Source organism: Entelurus aequoreus, linkage group LG22 (assembly GCF_033978785.1).
Source record: "Entelurus aequoreus isolate RoL-2023_Sb linkage group LG22, RoL_Eaeq_v1.1, whole genome shotgun sequence".
In the NCBI taxonomy this organism is placed as follows: domain Eukaryota; kingdom Metazoa; phylum Chordata; class Actinopteri; order Syngnathiformes; family Syngnathidae; genus Entelurus; species Entelurus aequoreus.
In genome coordinates, this window is record NC_084752.1 from 10,904,694 (window position 1) to 10,929,214 (window position 24,521).

At 39.2% G+C, this 24,521-nt stretch overlaps 1 protein-coding gene across 4 annotated transcripts; it reads right to left on the reverse strand.

The window, feature by feature from the left end:
• Positions 1–674: 674 nt before the first annotated feature.
• LOC133639495 (E3 ubiquitin/ISG15 ligase TRIM25-like) lies at positions 675–24,320 on the reverse strand. 4 transcript variants are annotated; one of them, XM_062032825.1, is made up of 8 exons: positions 23,554–24,320; positions 20,285–20,380; positions 15,531–15,764; positions 11,935–12,106; positions 8,343–8,408; positions 8,126–8,260; positions 2,662–2,724; positions 675–1,271 (listed from the first exon to the last, which is right to left on the reverse strand). In XM_062032825.1, exons 1-8 carry the CDS (start codon positions 24,208–24,210, stop codon positions 733–735), a joined length of 1,962 nt encoding a protein of 653 aa, XP_061888809.1. In that variant the 5' UTR covers positions 24,211–24,320; the 3' UTR covers positions 675–732. The 4 variants fall into 4 exon arrangements, with proteins under 4 accessions (XP_061888809.1, XP_061888808.1, XP_061888811.1 ...); XM_062032824.1 differs by having other exon boundaries at positions 8,343–8,411; positions 23,554–24,318; XM_062032827.1 differs by lacking the exons at positions 675–1,271; positions 2,662–2,724 and adding an exon at positions 3,739–4,389 and having other exon boundaries at positions 8,343–8,411; positions 23,554–24,316.
• Between the last annotated feature and the right edge of the window lie 201 nt (positions 24,321–24,521).

Here is a 24,521-nt window from a genome sequence, read left to right on the forward strand (position 1 = left end):
ATCATGACTTCGATACGATTCGAACCTCGCGCTAACATATCTCTCCGACCTCCTTCAGCCTTACTGCCCCCCCCCTTGATCCCTAAGATCAGCCGATCAGCTGCTACTAACGGTCCCTGACACAAGACTGAAGCTTAGAGGTGACAGAGCTTTCGCCGCTGCTGCTCCCAAGCTCTGGAACGACCTACCTCTGAGTGTTAGCCAGGCCTCCTCTCTTCCTGTTTTTAAATCTCTCTTAAAAACATACTTTTATTCCATGGCTTTTAACACTGAGTGATATCCATCCTGCAATGGCGTCCCATAATACACCTGCTGTGAACCTGTTTTTATGTTTTATTTATTTTATTTTATTTAATTTTTTTTTATCGTGTTCTGTTTGTGTTGTGTTGTGTTTGCTCAGTACTCGTATTATCTTTTAACCTGCCCATTCTACAGCACTTTGGCTACCCCTGTGGTACATTTTAAATGTGCTTTATAAATAAAGTTGATTTGATTTGAAAGTAGCTCGTCTGTAGCACGGTAGCTAGATAACGCGGACGCAAGCGTTAATTAGCCTAGCATCGTTGTCATCTCAGCTGCGTGAATTACAATAAACATTTGTCATTACGAATTCGAAGAACCATTTGTAAGACTTTATAGTGGCGAGAAAAAGTTTGCATGCTAATTTTTGCTACAAATTCAGGGCCTGATTCCTGGCTTTGAAGAGAACAATTAGCGATTGCCGATCAATCGCTAATTCTGCACCTTGCACAGTGAAATCGACGATTCACAGGAGAAAATCCAGAAGGCCGGAAACAGCGGGCCGCGGAAGGGGAACACGAAGGAGTAGAAGGGGTACGCTCTATCCGTCACGTTGTAGAACGTAGCCGAGCCCGCGTCCAGATCCAGCAACACCCCGACGCGTTTGGGATTAGGGTTAGAAAGAACGACCTCGTTGCCGTCGTGCCAAGCCGACAGTTTGACGTCAAACCATTCCACGCACCAGGACTGACCGTTGCGGCCCAGTCGACTGGAGGGACCCTTGCGGTTGATGCTGTTATAAGCCAACCCGATGGCGGTGAAGTTGCTGTTAACGATTCGGACCTCCCAGTAGTGGCGCCCGGTGGTGAAGCTCTGCATAGCGAGCACCTGGGAGCACATGGCGAAGCGCTGAGGGTTGTCGCGGATCTTTCCAGGTTCAGGCTGGTTGGACACGGACACCACGGTGAAGCCCTCGGTTAGGATGAGACGTTTGTGGGCCGTCTGGGAATTAAACGTGAGTTCCCTGCCGTCTGGAAGTACAGGAGAAAGACAACTTAAAATGGCAACTGCACTTTTTTGGGGGAATTTTGCCTTTTTTTCCACAATCATTATGAAAGACATGAAGGATTGATTTTTTTGAATGCATTCTAAATATTAAATGTCAATGAAAGTCCACTTACCAATGGGAGTTCCACTATTTCACCGATAAAATCCAATAAATACCGTATTTTTCGGACCATAAGTTGCAGTTTTTTTACATAGTTTGGTATGGCAGTGCGACTTATACTCAGGAGCGACTTATGTGGGAAATTATTAACACATTACCGTAAAATATCAAATAATATTATTTAGCTCATTCACGTAAGACAGTGGTCCCCAACCACCAGGCCGCGGCCCGGTACTGGTCCGTGGACCGCGGCCGCACAAGAAATTAAAAAAAATTTAAAAAATAAAAAAACATTTTTTTTAATTAAATCAACATAAAAAACACAATATATATATATTATATATCAATATAAATCAATACAGTCTGCAGTGATACAGTCCGTAAGCACACATGATTGTATTTGTTTATGACAAAAAAAAAATTATATATATATTTTTTTTTTACTACCCCCCAATTATTAACTGTTGTTATAAATGTGCCCGACATATATACTTACATCATGTTTATAAAACCTCAATATGATCAAAATACGGAAATATTAAATGTTATTATAAATGTACCCATTACTACATTATATACAGTACAGGCCAAAAGTTTGGACACACCTTCTCATTTAATGCGTTTTCTTTATTTTCATATTTACATTGTAGATTGTCACTGAAGGCATCAAAACTATGAATGAGCACATGTGGAGTTATGTACTTAACAAAAACATGTGAAAGATCTGAAAAAATGGTTTTAAATTCTAGTTTCTTCAAAATAGCCACCCTATGCTCTGATTACTTTTTCGCACACTCTTGGCATTCTCTCGATGAGCTTCAAATGGTTTTCACTTCACAGGTGTGCTTTAAGCTCATCGAGAGAATGCCAAGAGTGTGCAAAGCGGTAATCAGAGCAAAGGGTGGCTATTTTTAAGAAAATAGAATAAAACATGTTTTCGGTTTTCACCTTTTTTTGTTAAGTACATAACTCCACATGTGTTCATTCATAGTTTTAATGCCTTCAGTGACAATCTACAATGTAAATAGTCATGAAAATAAAGAAAATGCATTAAATGAGAAGGTGTGTCCAAATTTTTGGCCTGTACTGTACAACGTACATCATGTTTATTAAACCTTCATGAAGGTGTTTGGATGTTTTTTTAAGGGCAGCTATTTAATATTTAGAATGCAAAAAAAAAAAAAAACGTCGTCATGTCTTTCATAAAAAAGGGCAGTTCCCCTTTAAGAGTGTGCAAAGACTCAAAAACTTACACTTCAGAAGGTTGTGTCTTTTCTCCACAGATGTCATACTTGTTGGAAGGTCCGTCACTTCTCCTACAAAATGACATGGAAGTGTTGACTTCAATCTCACACCTATTTGTGCCTTTTTACAATATTGCACTACTGTTTTACTCAGGGGTGTAACAGTACACAATAAATATGCTTTGGTACACACACTACCGTTCAAAAGTTTGGGGTCACATTGAAATGTCCTTATTTTGAAGGAAAAGCACTGTACTTTTCAATGAAGATAACTTTAACTAGTCTTAACTTTAAAGAAATACACTCTATACATTGCTAATGTGGTAAATGACTATTCTAGCTGCAAATGTCTGGTTTTTGGTGCAATATCTACATAGGTGTATAGAGACCCATTTCCAGCAACTATCACTCCAGTGTTCTAATGGTACAATGTGTTTGCTTATTGGCTCAGAAGGCTAATTGATGATTAGAAAACCTTTGTGCAATCATGTTCACACATCTGAAAACAGTTTAGCTCGTTACAGAAGCTACAAAACTGACCTTCCTTTGAGCAGATTGAGTTTCTGGAGCATCACATTTGTGGGGTCAATTAAACGCTCAAAATGGCCAGAAAAAGAGAACTTTCCTCTGAAACTCGACAGTCTATTCTTGTTCTTAGAAATGAAGGCTATTCCACAAAATTGTTTGGGTGACCCCAAACTTTTGAACGGTAGTGTACCTCATTTCTAAATTTGACCAATTAAATGCATTCTTGGTCCTTTGGATTGTATTTTGGACTCAGCTTTACGTGATTACCCTCACAGAAAGCTTTGTAGATCTGCATCACTCCTTTGTATTTCCTGCAGCTATCAATTTGTTTAAAACTCATGTAATTTATTCATTTGTCCAATTGAGTACTCCAATAAGAAACTTTCTAGCGTCCATGCGTATTTTAGAGATAATAGCTGAAATAAACAAGATTTTTTTCTAATGACCTTTATTCTTTCTACAAAACCCAAAACCAGTGAAGTTGGCACATTTTTTGCAAATCCTTTTCAACGTATATTCAATTGAACAGACTGCAAACACAAGATATTTAATGTTGGAACTGGTCAACTTTATTTTTGGCAAATATTTGCTCATTTGGAATTTGGTGCCTGCAACATGTTTCAAAAAAGCTGGCACAAGTGGCAAAAAAAGACTGAGAAAGTTGAGGAATGCTCATCAAACACATCCCACAGGTGAACAGGCTAATTGGGAACAGGTGGGTGCCATGATTGGGTATAAAAGCAGCTTCCATGAAATGCTCAAGTCATTCACAAACAAGGATGGGGCGAGGGTCACCACTTTGTGAAGAAATGCATTCTTCATGTCAGTTGGCTGCAAGTCCAGTGGTTTCAGAAGAGAGCCGGGCATTGATAAGGTGCTTTGCAAGGATGATGCTGGCCTGGGAACCAGTGATGGTGACCTGTGTGCCAGTGGAACCCTCCACAGGATCCAAAATCTTAATCTGGGCACCTGACATCTGGCGGATCTCGTTGATCCTTGCACCCTGACGGCCAATGATGCAACCCAGGAGTTTGTTTGAAACTGTGAGCGCAAGAGAGACAGTTTGTGCAGATGCGCCCATCCCAGCCTGGAAGACCCGGTTGCTTTGTGCAATCGGGAAGGGGCTCTGCTGCGTGGCCAGCTGGTGAAGTTTGGTGAGATGAGGCTGAGGAATGGGGTGCTGCCCTTGGACAGCGTATGCCAGACCACCTGCCAAAATGACAGGAGAGCATAAGGGTTTGGGTCGGTATGGGATGGTCACTCCCTTTGGAGGAGACTCAAGCTTGACGACACCGATCTGCTTGGCACACTCGACGATGGACTGTGGGCTGCCTGCAACAGTGATAGCACTCTGTTGAGTCGGGCAACATCTTGTTCAACGGTTTAAGAACAACATTTCTCAACGAGCTATTTCACCATCTACGGTCCGTAGTATCATCAAAAGGTTCAGAGAATCTAGAGAAAGCACTGCACGTAAGCAGAAAAGGCCAAAAACCGACATTGAATGCCCGTGACCTTTGATCCCTCAGGCGGTACTGCATCAAAAAGCGACATCAGTGTGTAAAGGATATCACCACATGGGCTCAGGAACACCTCAGAAAACCACTTTCAGTAACTACGGTTGGTCGCTACATCTGTAAGTGCAAGTTAAAACTCTACTATGCAAAGCGAAAGCCATTTATCAACAACACCCAGAAACATTCGCCGGCTTCGCTGGGCCAAGCTCATCTAAGATGGACTGATGCAAAGTGGAAAAGTGTTCTGTGGTCTGACGAGTCCACATTTCAAATTGTTTTTGGAAACTGTGGACGTCGTGTTCTCCGGACCAAAGAGGAAAATAACCATTTGGACTGTTATCGGCGCAAAGTTAAAAAGTCAGCATCTGTGATGGTATGGAGGTGTATTAGTGCTCAAGACATGGGTAACTTACACATCTGTGAAGGCACCATTAATGCTGAAAGGTACATACAGGTTTTGGAGCAACATACAGTATGTTGCAATCCAAGCAACATCTTTTTCATAGACGCCCCTGCTTATTTCAGTAAGACAATGCCAAGCCACATTCTGCACATGTTACAACACTGTGGCTTCGTAGTAAATAAGACTGGCCTGCCTGTAGTCCAGACCTGTCTTCCATTGAAAATGTGTGGCGCATTATAAAGCCTAAAATACCACAACGGAGACCCCGGACTGTTGAACAACTTAAGCTGTTAGAGTGTTGTTAAAAGGAAAGGCCATGTAACACAGTGGTAAAAATGCCCGTGACAACTTTTTTGCAATGTGTTGCTGCCATTAAATTCTAAGTTAATGATTATTTGCAACAACAAAAGAATGTTTCTCAGTTTTAACATTAAATATCTTGTCTTTGCAGTCTATTCAATTGAATATAAGTTGAAAAGGATTTGCAAATCATTGTATTCTGTTTTTATTTACCATTTACACAACGTGCCAACTTCACTGGTTTTGTAGACAGCAGAGCCGCACACAGAACTTCCCAAGCGGAGCTGGCAGACTAAAAAATAATTTACATGGACATGCCCGTATAAGCAAGTCCTGCACACATTGATGTCAATGCGACCCCACTTTTTTTTTTTTAAATGAAAGAAAAAGATATGAACCTCATTATTTGACATTTTAGCATTGTTTTAGTGTATCGACTATTTGAATACGGCGTGTTAATCTACTGTCATTCTGACACATGACCAAATTCTTACAAATGTGTGCTTAGTTTGCAAAACAAATTCCACCAAATTCTCCCGTACTTCCATGTTCTGTCATTCACAAGTAGCAGACATTCTCTGTGATACAGTACATTACTTTCTACACATGTTGTTATTGTACAGCTTTTTTCCATAATGGAATACATTTATTTTATCCTCAACATTCTACAGACAATAACCCATAATGACAATGTGAAAAGTGTTGTTTTTTATTTTGCAAATTAATGAAAAATAAAAAAACAAAAAAATCACGTGTACATAAGTATTCACAGCCTTTGCTCAACACTTTGTTGATGCACCTTTGGCAGCAATTACAGCCTCGAGTCTTTTTGAATACGATGTCCACCTATCTTTGGGCAGTTTCGCCCATTCCTCTTTGCAGCACCTCTCAAGCTCCATCAGGTTGGATAAGAAGCGTTGGTTTTTATCCAGGATGTTTCTGTACATTGCTGCATTCATCTTTCTCTCTATCCTGACTCGTCTTCTAGTTCCTGCCGCTGAAAAACCTCCCCATAGCATGATGCTACCACCACCATGCTTTACTGTAGGGATGGTATTGACCTGGTGATGAGTGGTGCCTGGTTTCCGCCAAAGAGTACAATCTTTGTATGATCAGACCAGATCATTTTTCTCTCTCATGGTCTGAGAGTCTTTCAGGTGCATTTTGGCAAACTTTTCACTCAGAAATGGCTTCCGTCTGGCAACTCTTACCATGCAGACCTGATTGGTGGATTGCTGCAGAGATGGTTGTCCTTCTGGAAAGTTCTCCTCTCTCCACAGAGGAATGCTGTAGCTCTGACAGAGTGACCATCGGGTTCTTGGTCACCTCCCTGACTAGACTAAGACGAATGCAGCAACGTACAGAGACATTCTGGATGAAAACCAACGCTTCCCATCCAACCTGATGGAGCTTAGGGGTGAATACTTATGTACATGTGCTTTTCATCATTTTTAATGCGTTTGAATTTCCCCCAAAACGTTTTCACATTGTCATTATGGGGTATTGTGTGTAGAATTTTGAGGACAGAAATAATTTATTCCATTTTGTAATAAGGCTAACAAAATGTGGAAAAAGTGAAGTGCTGTGAATACTTTCTGGATGTTTGTTTATAGTGCTTGTTCACCGCTTAAGTTCTGACACATTGCACGTAGTTTCCCACTGCTTTCCATGAGAACATTGCGCAACTATTTTGTATGAGATGATGTAGGTCAGGGGTGTCCAAAGTGCGTCCCGGGGGCCATTTGCGGCCCGCAGCTAATTGTTTACCGGCCCGCCACACATTCTGGAAATACTATTGTAAAAATAAAAAAGAACATTAAAAAAAGTGGAATGAGGTGAAATCTAACGAGAAAAAGTTGCAATGTTCACACAAAAGCTGCCATGCAGGCTGTTTTTTTTTCTTTTTTTGCCATTGCTCAAAAAAAAGAAATAATGACAAAAAATCCATGTTATAATGAATTATTTTCAGGGCTCCAATTACTTCAAATATTTCACTTTAAAATGTTTTGTGGTAAATATTGCATATATTGTGTAGTAGCCATACAAAAACATTAACGTTTTCTTTGACAAAAGCGCATAAAACAAACAAAATAATAGCTCCACCATAAAATCGACAGATATATCTGAAGTTGATCTCGTAACTTAAGTGTTGAAAGCAAAAGAAAAAACTAATAAAAATGTATCTCTTTATGAGTGGGGCACCTTTTGGATCCCAAATATATTTAGTGATTTTTTATTTATCTTTTCACTGTGATTACTCAAAAATATGAAATAATTCAAATCAATGGTGTCCTGCATTATTGATCTTTTAGGGCTCTAATTACTAAATACTGCATATTTCAGTTTTACTATAAAAAAAACTAAGTTGTTTTTGACAGAAAAGCCATAAAAAAAATTTTTAAATTTGTATTACTTTATATCAACTTGAAGTTGATATAGAGATGTACTGTAAGCGTTAAATAATTAAAAAATAATAATAATCTGACTTATTTTTAACATTTTAATGACTGAGACCCTTTATGGTCCCCAAGACCCCTAAAGGTAAAATGAATAAAAAATTCATATATTTTGTTATGTTTTGAAAATGAAAAATATCAAAATGGCCCCAACATGCTTTAATTTTTCCGCGTGTGGCCCTCAGTGGAAAAAGTTTGGACACCCCTGATGTAGGTTATATGAAGGTTCCACAGAAAAAAGACCCCCTCGTATTTTGGTAAAGGTCTACCTGTTTTTAGGGGCGGTCCAGAAACATGGGCGCTCAGTTTTGCTTTCCCATCAACCTCCAAGAGATTCTCCATTGAACGAAATTTTTTTTGTAATTGATCCTTGCCACTTTTCGGCATTGAAGTAAGCTTTTTTTCTAAAAGAAAAAAAACAATTGACAGCATTAGATAACAAGTGTGACTTTCAGATCATTGACAGAAAATCAAATTGTTTCTTACTTTGGTGTGTCCTGACTTGAAGGGGGGTGTTTGGCGGCCCTCTTTTAGGTGTGTCCTTGGTGTCTTCTTCTGAGGTCATATGGTGTCGAAAAATCACAAAGAATATTGTTCATCATTGTTTATGATAGGCGTCAAACATTTTTTTTTTAATGAAAGCTCATTTTAAAGCCTTTCGACAATTCTAATACTTAAAACGGTGTCAAATATTACAATTTAACATACATTTTTTTTATTTTATTTTTTTTGGTTTTTTTTTATCCAATTTGATTTTATTGTTGTGATTTTGTACGGTGTCCTTGAGTGCCCAGAAAGGCGCCTTATAAATAAAACGTATTATTATTATTAAATATTACAATTTAACATACGAAACAATGTGATGTAACAATGCTAATAAGGCTACGTTCACACTGCAGAACACTGTGCAAACGGAGTCAACATTTTCTTAAAATTATTTTAAGAAAATATTAGGGGTGTAACGGTACACAAAAACTTCGGTTCGATACGTACCTCGGTTTGGAGGTCACGGTTCGGTTCTTTTCGGTACAATAAGAAAACAACAAAATATATATTTTTGGGTTATTTATTAACCAAATTTGCAAAATCTTCCACCAAAAATATTTTTCTTAGTGGAATATTTGATGTGAAGTAATCGGAACCTTGGATAGGTCAATAATTCATAATAACATTGATTTTGATTCAATATTCTGTTTTGAGCAATGACAGTTTGAAAGAAAAAAAAAAACAGCTTTGTTTTATTGGTCAACATTGCAACTTTTTCTAAATTACATTTAACCTTTAAGCTTTTTTATTTCACTTTTGTTATGTTTTTGTTTATTTTAATAGTATTTTTAGAATGTGCCATGGGCCTTTAAAACATTAGCTGTGGGCCGCAAATGGCACACTTTTGACACCCCTGCTATAGATAATAAAAAATTAAATCTGATAAATCTATGGATAAAAAGCAGAGCCTGGCGACGCATGCGCGTTTATCATAACTCTCTCGCTCTCTCTGTCTCTGCCCCTCCCTCACCAATGCTGCTGCGCGCACAATTTGTTTTGTTTTTAACCCCTTCTTAACCCTGAACGTACATTGAAAATACACGCAACCCTAACTCAAAATGCCGGACATTTGAGGCATTTAAGAAATTCCGCCCTGACAGCTCCGCAAAAGAGGACATGTCCGGTGAAAAGAGGACGAATGGTCAGTCTATCCTAGCCCGTTAGCTGCTAGCATGCCGTGTGTTGTGCCTTGGTGTGAATTGTTTACACAACGTGCGTTACGCTACTTAATATGTCCGTGTGGAAACTCGTTCGGTACACCTCCGAACCGACACCCCCGTACCGAAACGGTTCAATACAAATACACATACCGTTACACCCCTAGAAAATATAACACCAGCAAGTTTAAACATCAGAAGCAACTAAAAATGCAAAAAAACATAATCAATTAAGCCAAGAAGGCCCTCATCAGAGAGCGCATAAGGACGACGGCAAACACAATTGACATCATGAACATGGAAATAAAGAAACAGATGGACACATTTATATCACAATACCAACTGATCACCACATGGATGAGGTCATTCCCACACACATGGTACAGTCATCCATCCATCCATTTTTATACCACCTGTCCCTCTCGGGGTTTGGAACGGTCATGTATATCATGTTAAGACTTTTACTGCACTGCTTCAAACCCTTGTAAAAAATAGAGGCTATACAGTTAACTATGTTAAATTGCTAACGTAATAACGGATTATAATACTAACTGGTCCACTGCCAAACACAGTAGGCACTAGGGTTGTCCCGATACCAATATTTTGGTACTGGTACCAAAGACTCGTCGATTGCCATTTGAAGTTCCTTGGAGTGGGATTCGGATTCGGACGCGTATCTGGCAACCTCAGTCATGGAGAGTGGGAGGGGACTACAGAATTTTGACCGTGATTGCAGTACCATTTCTGGCCACATTACTACATATGGCATCTTTAACTGTTATTATAAAACTGCCCGTTACTACATTACATATATACTTACATCATGTACCGTATTTTTCGGAATATAAGTCGCACCTGCCGAAAATGCATAATAAAGAAGAAAAAAACATATATAAGTCGCATTTTTTGGGGAAATTTATTTGATAAAACCCAACACCAAGAATAGACATTTGAAAGGCAATTTAAAATAAATAAAGAATAGTGAACAACAGGCTGAATAAGTGTACGTTATATGAGGCATAAATAACCAACTGAGAACGTGCCTGGTATATTAACGTAACATATTATGGTAAGAGTCATTCAAATAACTATAACATATAGAACATGCTATACGTTTACCAAACAATCTGTCACTCCTAATCGCTAAATCCCATGAAATCTTATACGTCTAGTCTCTTACGTGAACGAGCTAAATAATATTTGATATTTTACGGTAATGTGTTAATAATTTCACACATAAGTCGCTCCTGAGTATAAGTCGCACCCCCAGCCAAACTATGAAAAAAACTGCGAGTTATAGTCCGAAAAATACGGTATATAAAACCCTAACGGTGTTTGGACGTTTTTTATGGGCTCTATAGGCAGAATTAAACGGCTACCATAGGCTCCATTGTAAGCGACTTTTTAAAGCATTTATTTAATATTTAGAATGCAATAAAAAAACAAAAATCCATCCGTCATGTTTTTTATAATGATTGTGAACAATAGACAACATTAAAAATAAAAAGTGCAGTTCCCTTTTAAGTTATAAGTAAGGCACTTTTTACTTCAGATGAGGCTGACAGTTCTAGTGACTTAAAGCAACCAACAAAAAAGCATTTTCTTCATTTGGTTTCATCGTGGAAATGTTGAGGTTCAAACAATCTTACATAAATTAAAAATGGCTGACTCGCGAAAGGATGTTTGAGTACATTTCTACCATTTATGGATAATCCGCTGACGTCGCACTTGGGGCAAATTCCAAACAAACCGTTGGGAGGAAGTATAAAGAAAGGCAAGACTGTTTAACAAATATCTCCGCAGTGCCTCCGCGGTTTGACTTCAAATTTTCGGGATGTATCCAGATCCCAAATATACATAAGCAGTTACCATCAGGTGGTTTTGCATAATATGGCTTGTTAAACATTCAGTATGTAACATCATACACCTTTGGAATGAATTAGTAGTCCGTCCATCCATCCATTTTCTACCGCTTATCCCTTTCGGGGTCGCAGGGGGTGCTGGAGCCTATCAGCTACAATCGGGCGGAAGGCGGGGTACACCCTGGACAAGTCGCCACCTCATCGCAGGGCCAACACAGATAGACAGACAACATTCACACTCACATTCACACTCTAGGGCCAATTTAGTGTTGCCAATCAGTAGTATTTTAGAATAATATCCCAAAGGTCTTTGATGTGTTTCACTGGGTATGTGCGATATCTTTTTGACTTAAAAATGACAAAAAGGTCTGGGTTCTAAAACACAAAGTTATCAAACATGTTTTTTCTTTGGCAAGTACTCAAAATGTGAACATATAAGATATACAAATGTATGAAAATCTATAGATGCTTTATGTCCTATACTATGTGTTGATTATAGTGTGACACTGATACCTCTTTTTTTAATCAGTGCTGTTCTGTTTTCAAGTGGCTGATGAAAGATCTGACTCATTTCTTCTTTCAGTTGAACAGCAAACTCTTGGGCTGCTTTCAGCTTTTGGGAATCCAAGTTGCATTGTGGGGCGTAAACATCAATAGTTGCAGCTTTGGGCAGGTCAACTGAAGCCTGTGAGGACAGAGACACGATTGAATAGGTGAAATAGTATGCTGTAAAAAATCGGTTACAGTCGACTTACAGGGGACATTAGCAGCCTTTACGCGGCTTTCTAGAGGGCGCTAACTTTCCAAAGTGATGCAAGCGTTACAGTTGTGGTTAAAAGTTGACATACACTTGTAAAGAACATAATGTCATGGCTGTCTTGAGTTTCCAACCATTTCTACAACTCTTATTTGTTTGTGATAGAGTGATTGGAGCACATACTTGTTGGTCACAAAAAACATTCATGAAGTTTGGTTCTTTTATGAATTTATTATGAGTCTACTGAAAATGTCACCAAATCTGCTGGGTCAAAAGTATACATACAGCAATGTTAATATTTGCTTACATGTCCCTTGGCAAGTTTCACTGCAATAAGGCGCTTTTGGTAGCCATCCAAAAGCTTCTGCTTGAATTGTTGACCACTCCTCTTGACAAAATTGGTGCAGTTCAGGTAAATTTGTTGGTTTTCTGACATGGACTTGTTTCTTTAGCATTGTCCACACGTTTAAGTCAGGACTTTGGGAAGGCCATTCTAAAGCCTTAATTCTAACCGGATTTAGCCCTTCCTTTACCACTTTTGACATGTGTTTGGGGTCATTGTCCTGTTGGAACACCCAACTGCGCCCAAAACCCAACCTCCGGGCTGATGATTTTAGGTTGTCCTGAAGAGTTTGGAAGTAATCCTCCTTTTTTATTGTCCCATTTACTCTCTGTTAAGCACCAGTTCCATTGGCAGGAAAACAGGCCCAAAGTATAATACTACCACCACCATGCTTGACGGTAGGAATGGTGTTCCTGGGATTAAAGGCCTCACCTTTTCTCCTCCAAACATATTGCTGGGTATTGTGGCCAAACAGCTCAATTTTTGTTTCATTTGACATCACATGGACAAAGATAAGACCTTCTGGAGGAAAGTTCTAAGTTGTAGAAATGATTGGAAACTCAAGACAGCCATGACATTGTGTTCTTTACAAGTGAATGTAAACTTTTGACCACGACTGTATATCTTGCCCTTTTCAGACGTTGAGCAGGTAAACTACGCCCCTCGCACACGAATTAGCTTTTGTGTTGTCAGTCAAAGGGGATTTGGCAAAGTTTAGCTACCAATGTTGGCTATCATTAAATGTACAGCTTATCCTAACAGAAGAACCAGAAATGTTGACTTAGCAAGAGTTTTTGAAACACGTAAAAATGTCTCACCTCAAAAATTAACCCTTTAAGCGTGTGTATTTCACACCAATAACAAGCACATTTGTGGTACCTCGACTCAAGAGTGTTTTGAGATAATTGCTGACGAGGACCGGAGGGCGCGAGCACATTACACCAGTTTTAAAGTCGCTGCATTTGCTCCCCGTCCACTTCAGGGTCGATTTTAAAGTTATATTATTCATTTTCAAATGTCTAAATGGTTTTGCGCCTACTTTTACCGTATCAACCATTACCGTATCAACCTTCGCGGATCCTGAGGTCCTCTGGCACTGGCCTTTTATCTTTACCAAATACCAGAACAAAAACCCACGGTGAGGCGGCATTTAGGCAAGGCAAGGCAACTTTATTTGTATAGCGCTTTTCATACACAAGGCAGACTCAAAGTGCTTTTTAGCCACTGTGGAACTGCTTGCCAGAGAGCCTCAGGACTGCAGAGACCGTTGAAAATCAGGCTTTTTACTGATTATGTTAAATTCTTATGTTTTTTTTTTATTATTCATTTTGTTTTGAAGTGAATTATATTTATAAAGCACTTTTCTCAAGTGACTCAAAGTGTTTTACACACCAGGTGTGAATGTGGAGTGAATGAATGATGGGTTCCCACTTCTCTGTGAAACGCTAATCTATTAGTATTATTATTATTATTTCATTCACCGTGTTCTAAACTTTTTGTGAATGTTTTCCTTTCATCATATTAAATATTCTAAATGTGCTGCTGTATTTTGTTTCCTAGTATGTCACAACATTTTATTAAATACTACTAATCACTGTATTTTTTTTAGCAGAAAGAAATTATATTAACACTGTCAAAAGCAAAAGAAGAAGATAAACAAAATCTTAAAGCTGTTTACAACATTTACACAGCTACCTAGAGGGCGCTGACTTTCCAATGTATTTAAGCAGTATATCCCGCCATCTTACGACGCAGAGACGCAATTATGTTAGCTAATAAAAGCAATTTGGATAGCTAGTGTTAGCTGCCATTAAATGTATATTCTATCATAACAACAACATGACTGCAAATTGTTTGTTGCTTCTCTTAGACGGCGTTTGTATTTGTGTACAGTTTTAGGTACCAGAACATCTGTGCTCTTGCCTCGGTTATTATTATTTTAATTTTGATATAGTGTCTTAAAACTTTGACCTAAACTTTCACCCAAAAACCTAAAATTTTAGTAAGACTATAATACATCTCTGAAGTGTATTTAACCCTTCTATTAAAGTTAAAGTAAAGTCCCAACGATAGTCACACACACAAACTAGGTGTCGTGAAATTACCCTCTGCATTTGACCCATCCCCATGTTCACCCCCTGTGAGGTGAGGGGAGCAGTGAGCAGCAGCGGTGGCCACGCTCGAAAATCATTTGGTGATTTTTAACCCCCAATTCCAACCCCTTGATGCTGAGTGCCAAGCAGGGAAGCAATGGGTCCCATAGTCTTTGGTATGACTCGGCCGGGGTTTGAACTCACAACCTTCAAGTTTCAAGGCGGACACTGAGACTATATAGATTATACATACCATTTCTAGTTAAATCCCTTGTTTACATTGCAGCAATAGGAGAAGAAACCATCTCACAGAGATGGGATGTTGCAATTGGGAGTAGAAAGCATAAAACACACACCGGTCTTTCCACATTTTCAACTGTCGTTATGGTGAATCCAAAGACTTTATACTTTGTACTTTCAGGTCTTTTTATTCTAGTTATTGTCACCTGTTCTCCTTGTTGCTGATGACTCTTTTTTTTGTCTTCATTCCCGTCACAAACTTCTCTACCTCTTTGCCTGTTAAATCAGTACACGTGTTTCTGTGTACTTACTACTTCTACTGGGTAGAACAGGGAGTCTGTTGGTTAGATTAAGCACTGCTGCCACTGTGGCTGATGCAGGCTTATGTATCGTTCTAACATGAATACTGAAATATAGACGCAAATCACCGTAACCCCCAGGGGGTCCCGACCCACTCTTTGAGAGACACTGCATTAACACATGACATTTTTTAACTTTTTACTTGAAGCTAAGATGTCGTTATTTTGTTCAGATAGCTTTGCATATATTGACCTACATTGGATTGGTTTCAGAATAATAGCAAATTTCAATTTTTTTCTGTACGCAACCTGTTGTGGAAAGAGTTTGATCATCGATACCATCAAAGAAATTAGAATAGGAATCATCATTGTCTCACCTGCAGAACGACCATTGTTTGTGGCTGCTGTAGCAGACTCTTGATCGCCTCTTTGGATTTGCTTAAGCTCTTGACATTGTCTTTAAACAACTTCATCAGATTGCTGAGCTTTTTCTGAGCAGACAGCAGCTCTTGGTCCAATAGGCCAAAAGCCTCACGTTCATCATTGGCCAGCATGTCTTTGATCTGTTGATACTCAAGCGCCATGTTCGACTTAATGAAGTCGGCATTGTCCTAGAATAGAAGATCCATGAACAGGTAGTCAATGCAACTGAACACAAGGTCTAAATAGAAGTCTTGCATTTTCTATCTATCTGATCAACCGATCAATGGCCAAATTAACAAATAATTATTAATTCTAACAAATAGGATGAGGGCTTAGGAAAGCAACATTTTATACTAAATATATCTAACATTGAGTACTGTATTTTCCGGACCATAGGGCGCACCGGATTATAAGGTGCACTGCCAATGAATGGTCTATTTTCGATCTTTTGTCACATATAAGGCACACCAGATTATAGGGCGCATTAAAGGAGTCATATTATTTTTTTCTAAAAGTAAAACACTTCCTTGTGGTCTACATAACATGTGATGGTGGTTATTTGGTCAAAATGTTGCATAGGTTAAGTTTTACAGATCATCTTCAAGTCGCTTTCTGACAGTTGCTTCAGAATGTCTTATTTACGTGGCTCTCTAACTCTCTAATAACTAAAGTTCCTTGGGTGAATGATGTAAACTCACTACACCGGTATGTTTTAGCGCTTTCATGACACATATAAGTAAGAACTCTACACTACTTTATATGAGAAATGGCAACAGCGGAGGATGAATGTCCCATAACAAGAAGATAGCGAAAAAGAAGAAGCTTATCTTACTACGGCGTCAGCACGGACTACAAAGGCGGACGCGCTCAATTTTTCAGGACTTACGCAGATCCCAAATACAGATCAGCAGGTACCAGAAGGTAAGGTAACCAAACGCTAGATAATGTCTTACTGTATACACACACCATAATAACACCCGTATGTTGAAGCACAGTACAATCCATCAAGCGGTGCGGCTTCATAGCTTACCAAAGTCGTACTAAAACATTTTGATAGATTTTTGAGCGCCGTGTGTAATGTTCTATATTTTCAATGGAACATATTAAATGTTGGTGTTGTTTACTTGAGTCATATTGCAGTCTACACATATCTCTTAGGTCTGACTGCCATTTACTGGTCTCACTTATCATTACACCATGTACCAAATAAAATAGCTTCGAGGTCGGTAAGCAAAACCAGAATGATTCCTTACATTAAGCGTACCGGGTTATAAGGCGCACTGTCGGGTTTTGAGAACAAAAATAATTTTTAGTGCGCCTTATAGTCCGAAAAATACGGTAAGACACATATAGAGTAGACATTGAAAATATACATGTATTTTTTAAACGATTGTGCGATACAGGAAGTAACACTTCACCTTGATTTATGTGCTTCCATCTCCTGCAATCATGTTCCACAAAACATTGACTCTGTTATTTGTTTTAAAAAGTAAGGGTTTGAAGTTTGAGCAACATGCTTCCATAGTTAGTCAGCACGCACACAATGTGACATACCACTGATTTTATTCCATCCAATACCGAGTAAAATTCCAGCTGGTATCGTCGATCTTTGTGCAATTACCTCGTGTGTGATAAAATTTAAAAAGTAGTGTAATTTAAGTGTTTCTGCTCTTGGGGAATCATCCTGAAATAATATAAAAAATCAAATGGTTAAACTAATGATTGCATTGTTCTGCACTGTTTATATTGAACTCTGTATGTTGAGTCTCCAAGTAGCCTCTAATAAAAAGGGCACATACACGTGCTGTTTTATAACACTGAATGACTCATAATAATTGCTAGTCATTTTCCTAATTAGTCAAATGACAAACTGAATGACTGAGCAAAACACGACGCTTACACATTACGTATTTGCTGAGGCGGAAGAAAAAGTAGTTCCCACCAATCGCATTTTATTTTGACTCAATGATTTAGTTACTTTACACTGTGTGCCTGTTAATGATGTACATTATATCAAATAAATAAAGTATGAAATGCATCGATATTTTGATTTGGAAACCAATATTAGAGCATAGAGATCTGGTAAAGAAATGTAGGTCTCACTTAGACCTACATTTCATTCACTGACAACCCCCAGCAAAAATAAACAGGAAGTTTGCAATCCCCCCTTCAAAACAAAAGTTTTGTAAAAACCGTTCACCTTTTTTCAAACATTATCTCCTCTGAGTGCGTTTGTCGTGTCGGCTTCAAACTAGCACAGGAGAGAGATTGAACCCTTTTGATTAAAAGTTGATGAAAGAGTTTTAATTACTGCTCCGGTTTGGCTTTTATGTGCCGTCAAAGTCGGTCCCGTCCATCGCTGCTTGCAGCTTTAATTATTATATTGAATTGCTTTTTTCCAGTTTATACCAAACTGTATTGTTGATTTAACATGATTCCTACATGCATGAGCCCTTCATATGTATATTAATGTACTTTCCCTTGTGTGTTTACTTTTACAGTGACTTAATTGTGGAGACTATCAATAAACAAAATAAAAAATATCTCGTTTAAAAGACTGTTTACATCTTTGGCAAACTAAATTCCAACATTTAGGGAGGGCAGAATAAAATGTCAATAAACCAGGAGTGTACAAAGTGCAGCCTGTGTTACACTGTACTGATAAAATAAGCGGTAACAAATATAATAAACTAAACAGCAAAACTATATAAGATAAAAATATATTTAATACCAATAATAAGCACAATTTGTTTTTAAATACAGTATATGTATAACTTTTTCTTTAACCTTAAAGAAAATATATGCATAATCGCTGATTATGCAAATTATATGATGAAGTCATTGACACGCCACGGCCCCTGCAAAAAAAAAAGTTTAAAAATGTTTTGCTTCTATATGGAGGTTAATTTGTGTCTTTATTCCGAAGGCTGAATTTATGAAACTGAATTTTTTGCGTTTGAATTTTGCAAACTGAACTGTTTTACATCAAATTATGCTGACAATTAAATTTCATGTATAAAAATTATGTTTAAAAATATTTAATGTATACAAATTCAGTGTGTAAAATTTCAGTGTATAAAACAAATCAGTGTTTAAAAATCCATCCATTTTCTACCGCTTGTTCCCCTCGGGGTCACGGTGGGTGCTGGAGCCTACACCAGCTGCACTCGGGCGGAAGGCGGGGTACACCTTGGACAAGTCGTTCAGTGTCGAAAAATTTGCTTCTTCAAAATGCAAGACTCACTTCCACTTAGTTAAGACTGGAACGATTGATCCTGTCTCAGAACCAGCCAATGAGGTATCAAGTTTGAAGTCATGTGACACAGGTCTTGCAAAACGGCATATAAAAAGACGGTTAACTGGGATACCTGGGCATAATACAACAACATTAACATTGGAAATTTTCAAACCATAGAAATGATTCTAGTGGTTAGAATCTGCACTTTTGAGTCACATACGACAAAGCTCTGAAAACAAATAAAGTGAGGCAGGATGGGCGGGGCTTGTTTACAGAGCAAAAAAGCCACAGCGAGTGTCAGAGGGAGGCAGAATTCTACAGCAAGGTTTTGCACAACAGTGATATTGTATTGAATATGTGGATGTTTTTTACTCTTTGCGTTTATGTTTCGCCGTGTTCTTGCATCTTTGTTGCTCTTGCTCGATTACAAAAGATGTCTATCAAGGCAGTGGTCTGCAGGAGCGCAACGCATAATCTCAATATCCAGTGTTTTATTAATTAATATTGTAAATCCCACATTCTATATTTTATGTACATTCTGACTGTCATATAATTCAGTAACATAATTAAAGTTTGGGGTTTTGAGATAGTCTGTTTAGTTTTTTTTCCTGAAAAAGACACTTGAATGTACATGAACATACGGAATGTGGGATGTATAATATTAACTAAGAACAATAAAACACTGAATATTTAAAATACATTAACGTTGCTCCTCTACTTCCCAGACCACCTCCTTGATCAACATATTTTATAATCAAGCAAGAGCAACAACAATGTAACAAACACGGCGAAATTTTTTTTTTTTTTTTAAACATCCACTTATTCAGTATAATATTACCGTTCCTATGGTCACCGGAGTGTGCTGTCCATCTATTAATGACCAAACTTTGTCTTGTGAACATGTATTCCTTCCTCTATGAATCCAAACATGTCTTCCTCCTATGTTTACCTGAACATCATTTTCCAGCACCATCTGCTGGTCACATTGTGTATCACAGTCAGTTTAGCTGAAAAGTGCAGATTTTAACCATTGGAATAATTTCTCTAGTTTGAAAACATCCTGCAGGCTGCATTGAAATGTTCATTATGTTGTATTATACCCATCATTGGCCAGTTCTGAGACGGGATCGATTGCTTCAGTCTTAATTTAGCGGAAGTGAGACTTGCTTTTTGAAGCAGCAACTTTTTTGACACTGAATTTTTCAGCACAGAATTTTTTTTACACTGAATTTGAAAACACTGATTTTTTTAAATGAAATTGTCAGCATAATTTGATGTAACAAATTCAGTTCACAAAATTCAAATGCAAAACATTCAGTTACATAAATTCAGTGTCAAAAAAAGCTTTCATAATTAAGACAACAACAACAATACTTCTACTCAAACAATAGTACAGTGAGTGCATACAAAAAAATCACAATGCTCAATTTCCCCTGATTGGGCATGCTTTTATTTCATGCTTGTGCTTACCTTTAGGTTGTGCTGCCTATCTGTGACTTTAGCTATCACAGATTCATTTTGTCCAATCTTCCTATCCAACAAAGCCAACATTTGTTTCATGTCAGACTGCAAAAGAAACAAAAAGCCTGTTAAGTATGTTGCATCAAAATAAATATGAGTATTTCCCGTATATTCATTTATTTGTGACAGCCCCAAATAGATGTGGCTCTCTTGGCCCCTAACTCCCAATCCCACATTATAATGTAACTGAATGTTAATGTAACTTGTTGTACCAATTCTGCACTGTAGATGGCATTGTAACTCTGCTTCTTAGCACATCTGAGGCTACCTGGGGCCTCATTTATCAATGTTTGCTGCACACAAATGAAGTATGTCCTCAACTGTCACCACAAATATTATTTATAGAAAAATGATATGCAGAAAATAATGTGTATTCCTACGCACTATTTCAACCATGCATAGAGCTCACACAAAGTTGTTCAGAGAATCAGCGATGTCCGATGGTGTCACCACGTAACATTGTAACTAGCGATGCAACGATAAACTGTAATAAATTATATTTTACACATAATATTTCAGCATATTTCTGTGCTGCCATAAAATGTGTCTCCCCCCCCCCAATTCCTCAATTGATGCACTAACATCATGCGTTTTTATTCTGTAGATACTTAGCATCATCAACAACAAAACTTGTGAATTTGGACTCATGTTATTAATCACAAAAAAAGGTTAGTAGGGGATACATAATATTTCAGCATATTTCTATGCTGCCATAAAATGTGTCCCTCCTCTATTTCCTCAATTGATTTACTAACATCATGCATTTTATTCTATAGATACTTAGCATCATCAGCAACAAAACTTGTGAATTTGGACTTATTTTATTAATCACAAAAAAAGTTAGTAGGGGATAAATAATATTTCAACATATTTCTGTGCTGCCATAAAATGTGTCCCCCCCTCTATTTCCTCAATTGATGTACTAACATCATGCGTTTTATTCTGTAGATACTTACCATCATCAACAAAACTTGTGAATTTGGACTCATGTTATTAATGATTAAAAAAAAGATAGTCGGGGATAAATAATATTTCAGCATATTTCTGTGCTGCCATAAAATGTGTCCCCCCTCTATTTCCTCAATCTCGTTACCCTGCGTAATGACAATAGGTGAGGGTCGACATCCGGGCAACTGAGCTACATACGGGTTCTTCGAGCCATAGCAACCAGACTGGCGTTGAAAACAAACCGTTGCCATTACTCTTTAACCTGTCGACCTACGCTGATTAAACCCGTCATTCTGCCTCCAAAATGCCGAAAAACTGTGTTGTTTTTGGTTGTGCTAACCACAACTGGAAACAGGGAAAACAAAGGTCGTATTTTGTTCTGCCAAAGCGTGATAAAAGCCCACAGAGACGAGACAAATGGCTCGCAGCTTTACACCGGGAAAATGAGGACGGTTCTCACTGGAGTCCCCCAAAGTCCTGGGTCGTGTGTTCGGATCACTTCGTTTCTGGTAAATATAAGGAACAAAAATCCACCTTCTTAACCACAACTTGGCTATACCGTCCGTGCTAATGTTGTACTTGTTGAATTTGTACCTTATAACGTTCGACAGCTGAAGTTGTTGTTGTACAAAAATAACATGCGGTATATACTATATAGTCTATAGCAGGGGTCGGCAACCTTTACCACTCAAAGAGCCATTTTGGCAAGTTTCACAAATTAAAGAAAGTAATGGGAGCCACAAAAAAAAAAGTAAAATGAAAAACACTGCATACAAAGCTTAAATGCTTTGTGCTATGTTAACCAGGGGTCTCCGACACACGCACCGGCACGCACTTTAATGTGGGAATTTGATGTTAGTGCAGCCCGCGAGTTTTGAACTAATGGCACTTGATAGCGTCATACTTGCCAACCCTCTCACTTTTCCCGGGAGACTCCCGAATATCAGAGCGTGATGACACTGCATTTGGCGCCCTCTACAGTCAGCCCTAACAGTGTACCTGCTCGACCACACGTAGAATGCAATTTCAGCTTGCTCACGTAAGTGACAGCAAGGCGTACTAACTCAGCAGCCACACATCTTACACTGACGGTACCAATACCCAGAATCCCATGCAGCCCTAACTCTTCCGCTCAACCAACGCACGGAGAGGGGGGGGGGGTTGATGTGTGGGGGGATTTGGTGGTAGCGGGGGTGTATAATGTAGACCGGAAGAGTTAGGGCTGCATGGGATTCTGGGTAATGGTTGTGTTGTGTTTATGTTGTGTTACGGTGGGATGTTCTCCAGAAATGTGTTTTTCATTCTTTTTTGGTGTGCGTTCACAGTGTGGCGCATATTTGTAACGTAACAATGTTAAAGTTGTTTGATACGGCTACCGTCAGTGTAAGCTGTGTGGCTGATGAGTAAGTATGCTTTGCTGTCTCCTGTGTGTACAAGTAATAACAACATGCAACATGTGGTTGGACTGGCAAACTGTATGTAAATGCTATAGAGGACAATTACTGCAGTGTAATTGGGGCACGCCCTTTATTTAGTAATTAGAGTGTAAATAGGATTATTTTTTCCCTGGGAGTAATTTATGAGAGACACTGACATCCATAAATCTCCTGGGAAAATCGGGGGATCGGCATGTATGTAGCTGAGCCGCATCAGAGTGGTCAAGGAGCCGCATGCGGCTCCGGAGCCGCGGGTTGCCGACCCCTGGTCTATAGGCTATTTTCGAAAACCGGTTTTGTTTAAATTTGCACTTAACAGTTGGGTTTTTAAAAACCAATAAACCCTATAATTTTCATGTTGCCATTTAATCAACTACAGAACATTTTAACTCGTATCTTAACCTAGCCTCACTGGGAAGACTATTTACATAATCATACCCCATTTAGAACAGTTTAAAATGCAGTGAAACCTGTCAATGCTGTGTTCGCTGTGAGCTGGTTTGTTTTCAACGAATTCAATATGGCGACCGGTTGCTAGGGGATTGGTAGGCGGAAGTGACGTAGGTCCGCCCTCGCCTATAAAGCTGATTCTGATTCTAACATCATGCGTTTTATTCTGTAGATACTTACCATCATCAACAAAACTTGTGAAATTCGGACTCATGTTATTAATGATTAAAAAAAAAGTTAGTCGGGGATAGATAATATTTATAAATATTGACATCGCTAATAACACGGAAGTGCTGACGCTGTCTGAACAAGCCACGTACAAAGCTCCGCCCCTATGCGCGCTCCCGCGGGAGGGAGTACCAGATATTTCATGGACAACATTACCTTTTTCTTGATGAGCTGCTGGTCGGGAGAGACGAGTGTGCATTGTTTGTGCATTTGGTTGAGGCAGAGGACGCAGACGAGGCGGCCATGTTGAGGGCAGTAGAGCTCCATGGGCTTGTTGTGCTGCTTGCAGATGCGCTCCGTCAGATCACCCACCGGCTCCGTCAGCTGGTGGACGCGGAACACCGGGTTGTCCAGGTGCGGCCGCAGGTGCTCCGCGCAGAAAGACGCCATGCAGGTGAGGCAGGTTTTGCTCGCCTTTGCCTCCATGCAGGTATCACAACAGACTCCATCGTGTGCGGCCGCCTTGTTGCTTTCGTCCGCCTTTTTGTTGACCTCCGCCTTTTTGTTGACTTCCGCCTTTTCGTTGACTCCCGCTTCGCTGCCGTCTTCTTTGGAGACGTCGCTATTCTTCGAGCGCTCTTTAAAAGCCTCCACCACGGTGCTGAGGACGGTGTTCTTCTTCAGCTGCGGCTTGTCTGCGTAGTGCGTCCGACACTGCGGACAGTCGTACGTGTCCGTCCAGGTTTTGAGGAGACACGCCTGGCAGAAGTTGTGTCCGCAGGGGATGGTGACCGGACAGTCGAAGGTGCTCAGGCAGATGCAGCAGGCCAGGTCGTTCTCCAGACTCAGCAGGGAGAAGTCCGCTTCTTCCATGTTGACGCCGCAATGTGAGCGCCGAGTCCGCGGAGGGGAACTTTAAAGGCGCTTGACAGAAACGAAACTTAAAAAGCCTATTTGTCACGTGACCTTGTCCAGGGTGTGTCCTGCTTTCCGCCTGAGTGAAACTGTTGTTGTTGTTTGTTTTTGGTTTTTATATTATTTTTGTTAATTAAACAACAAACATACATTTATAATTCACACAAAAGTCAAGGCACTTTCAACCTCAAGAAAAGAAAAGAAAAGCAAATACAGACATACGCCAACCTTGAGACCTCAGAATTAGGGAGATATTCAAAAGGCCCGCC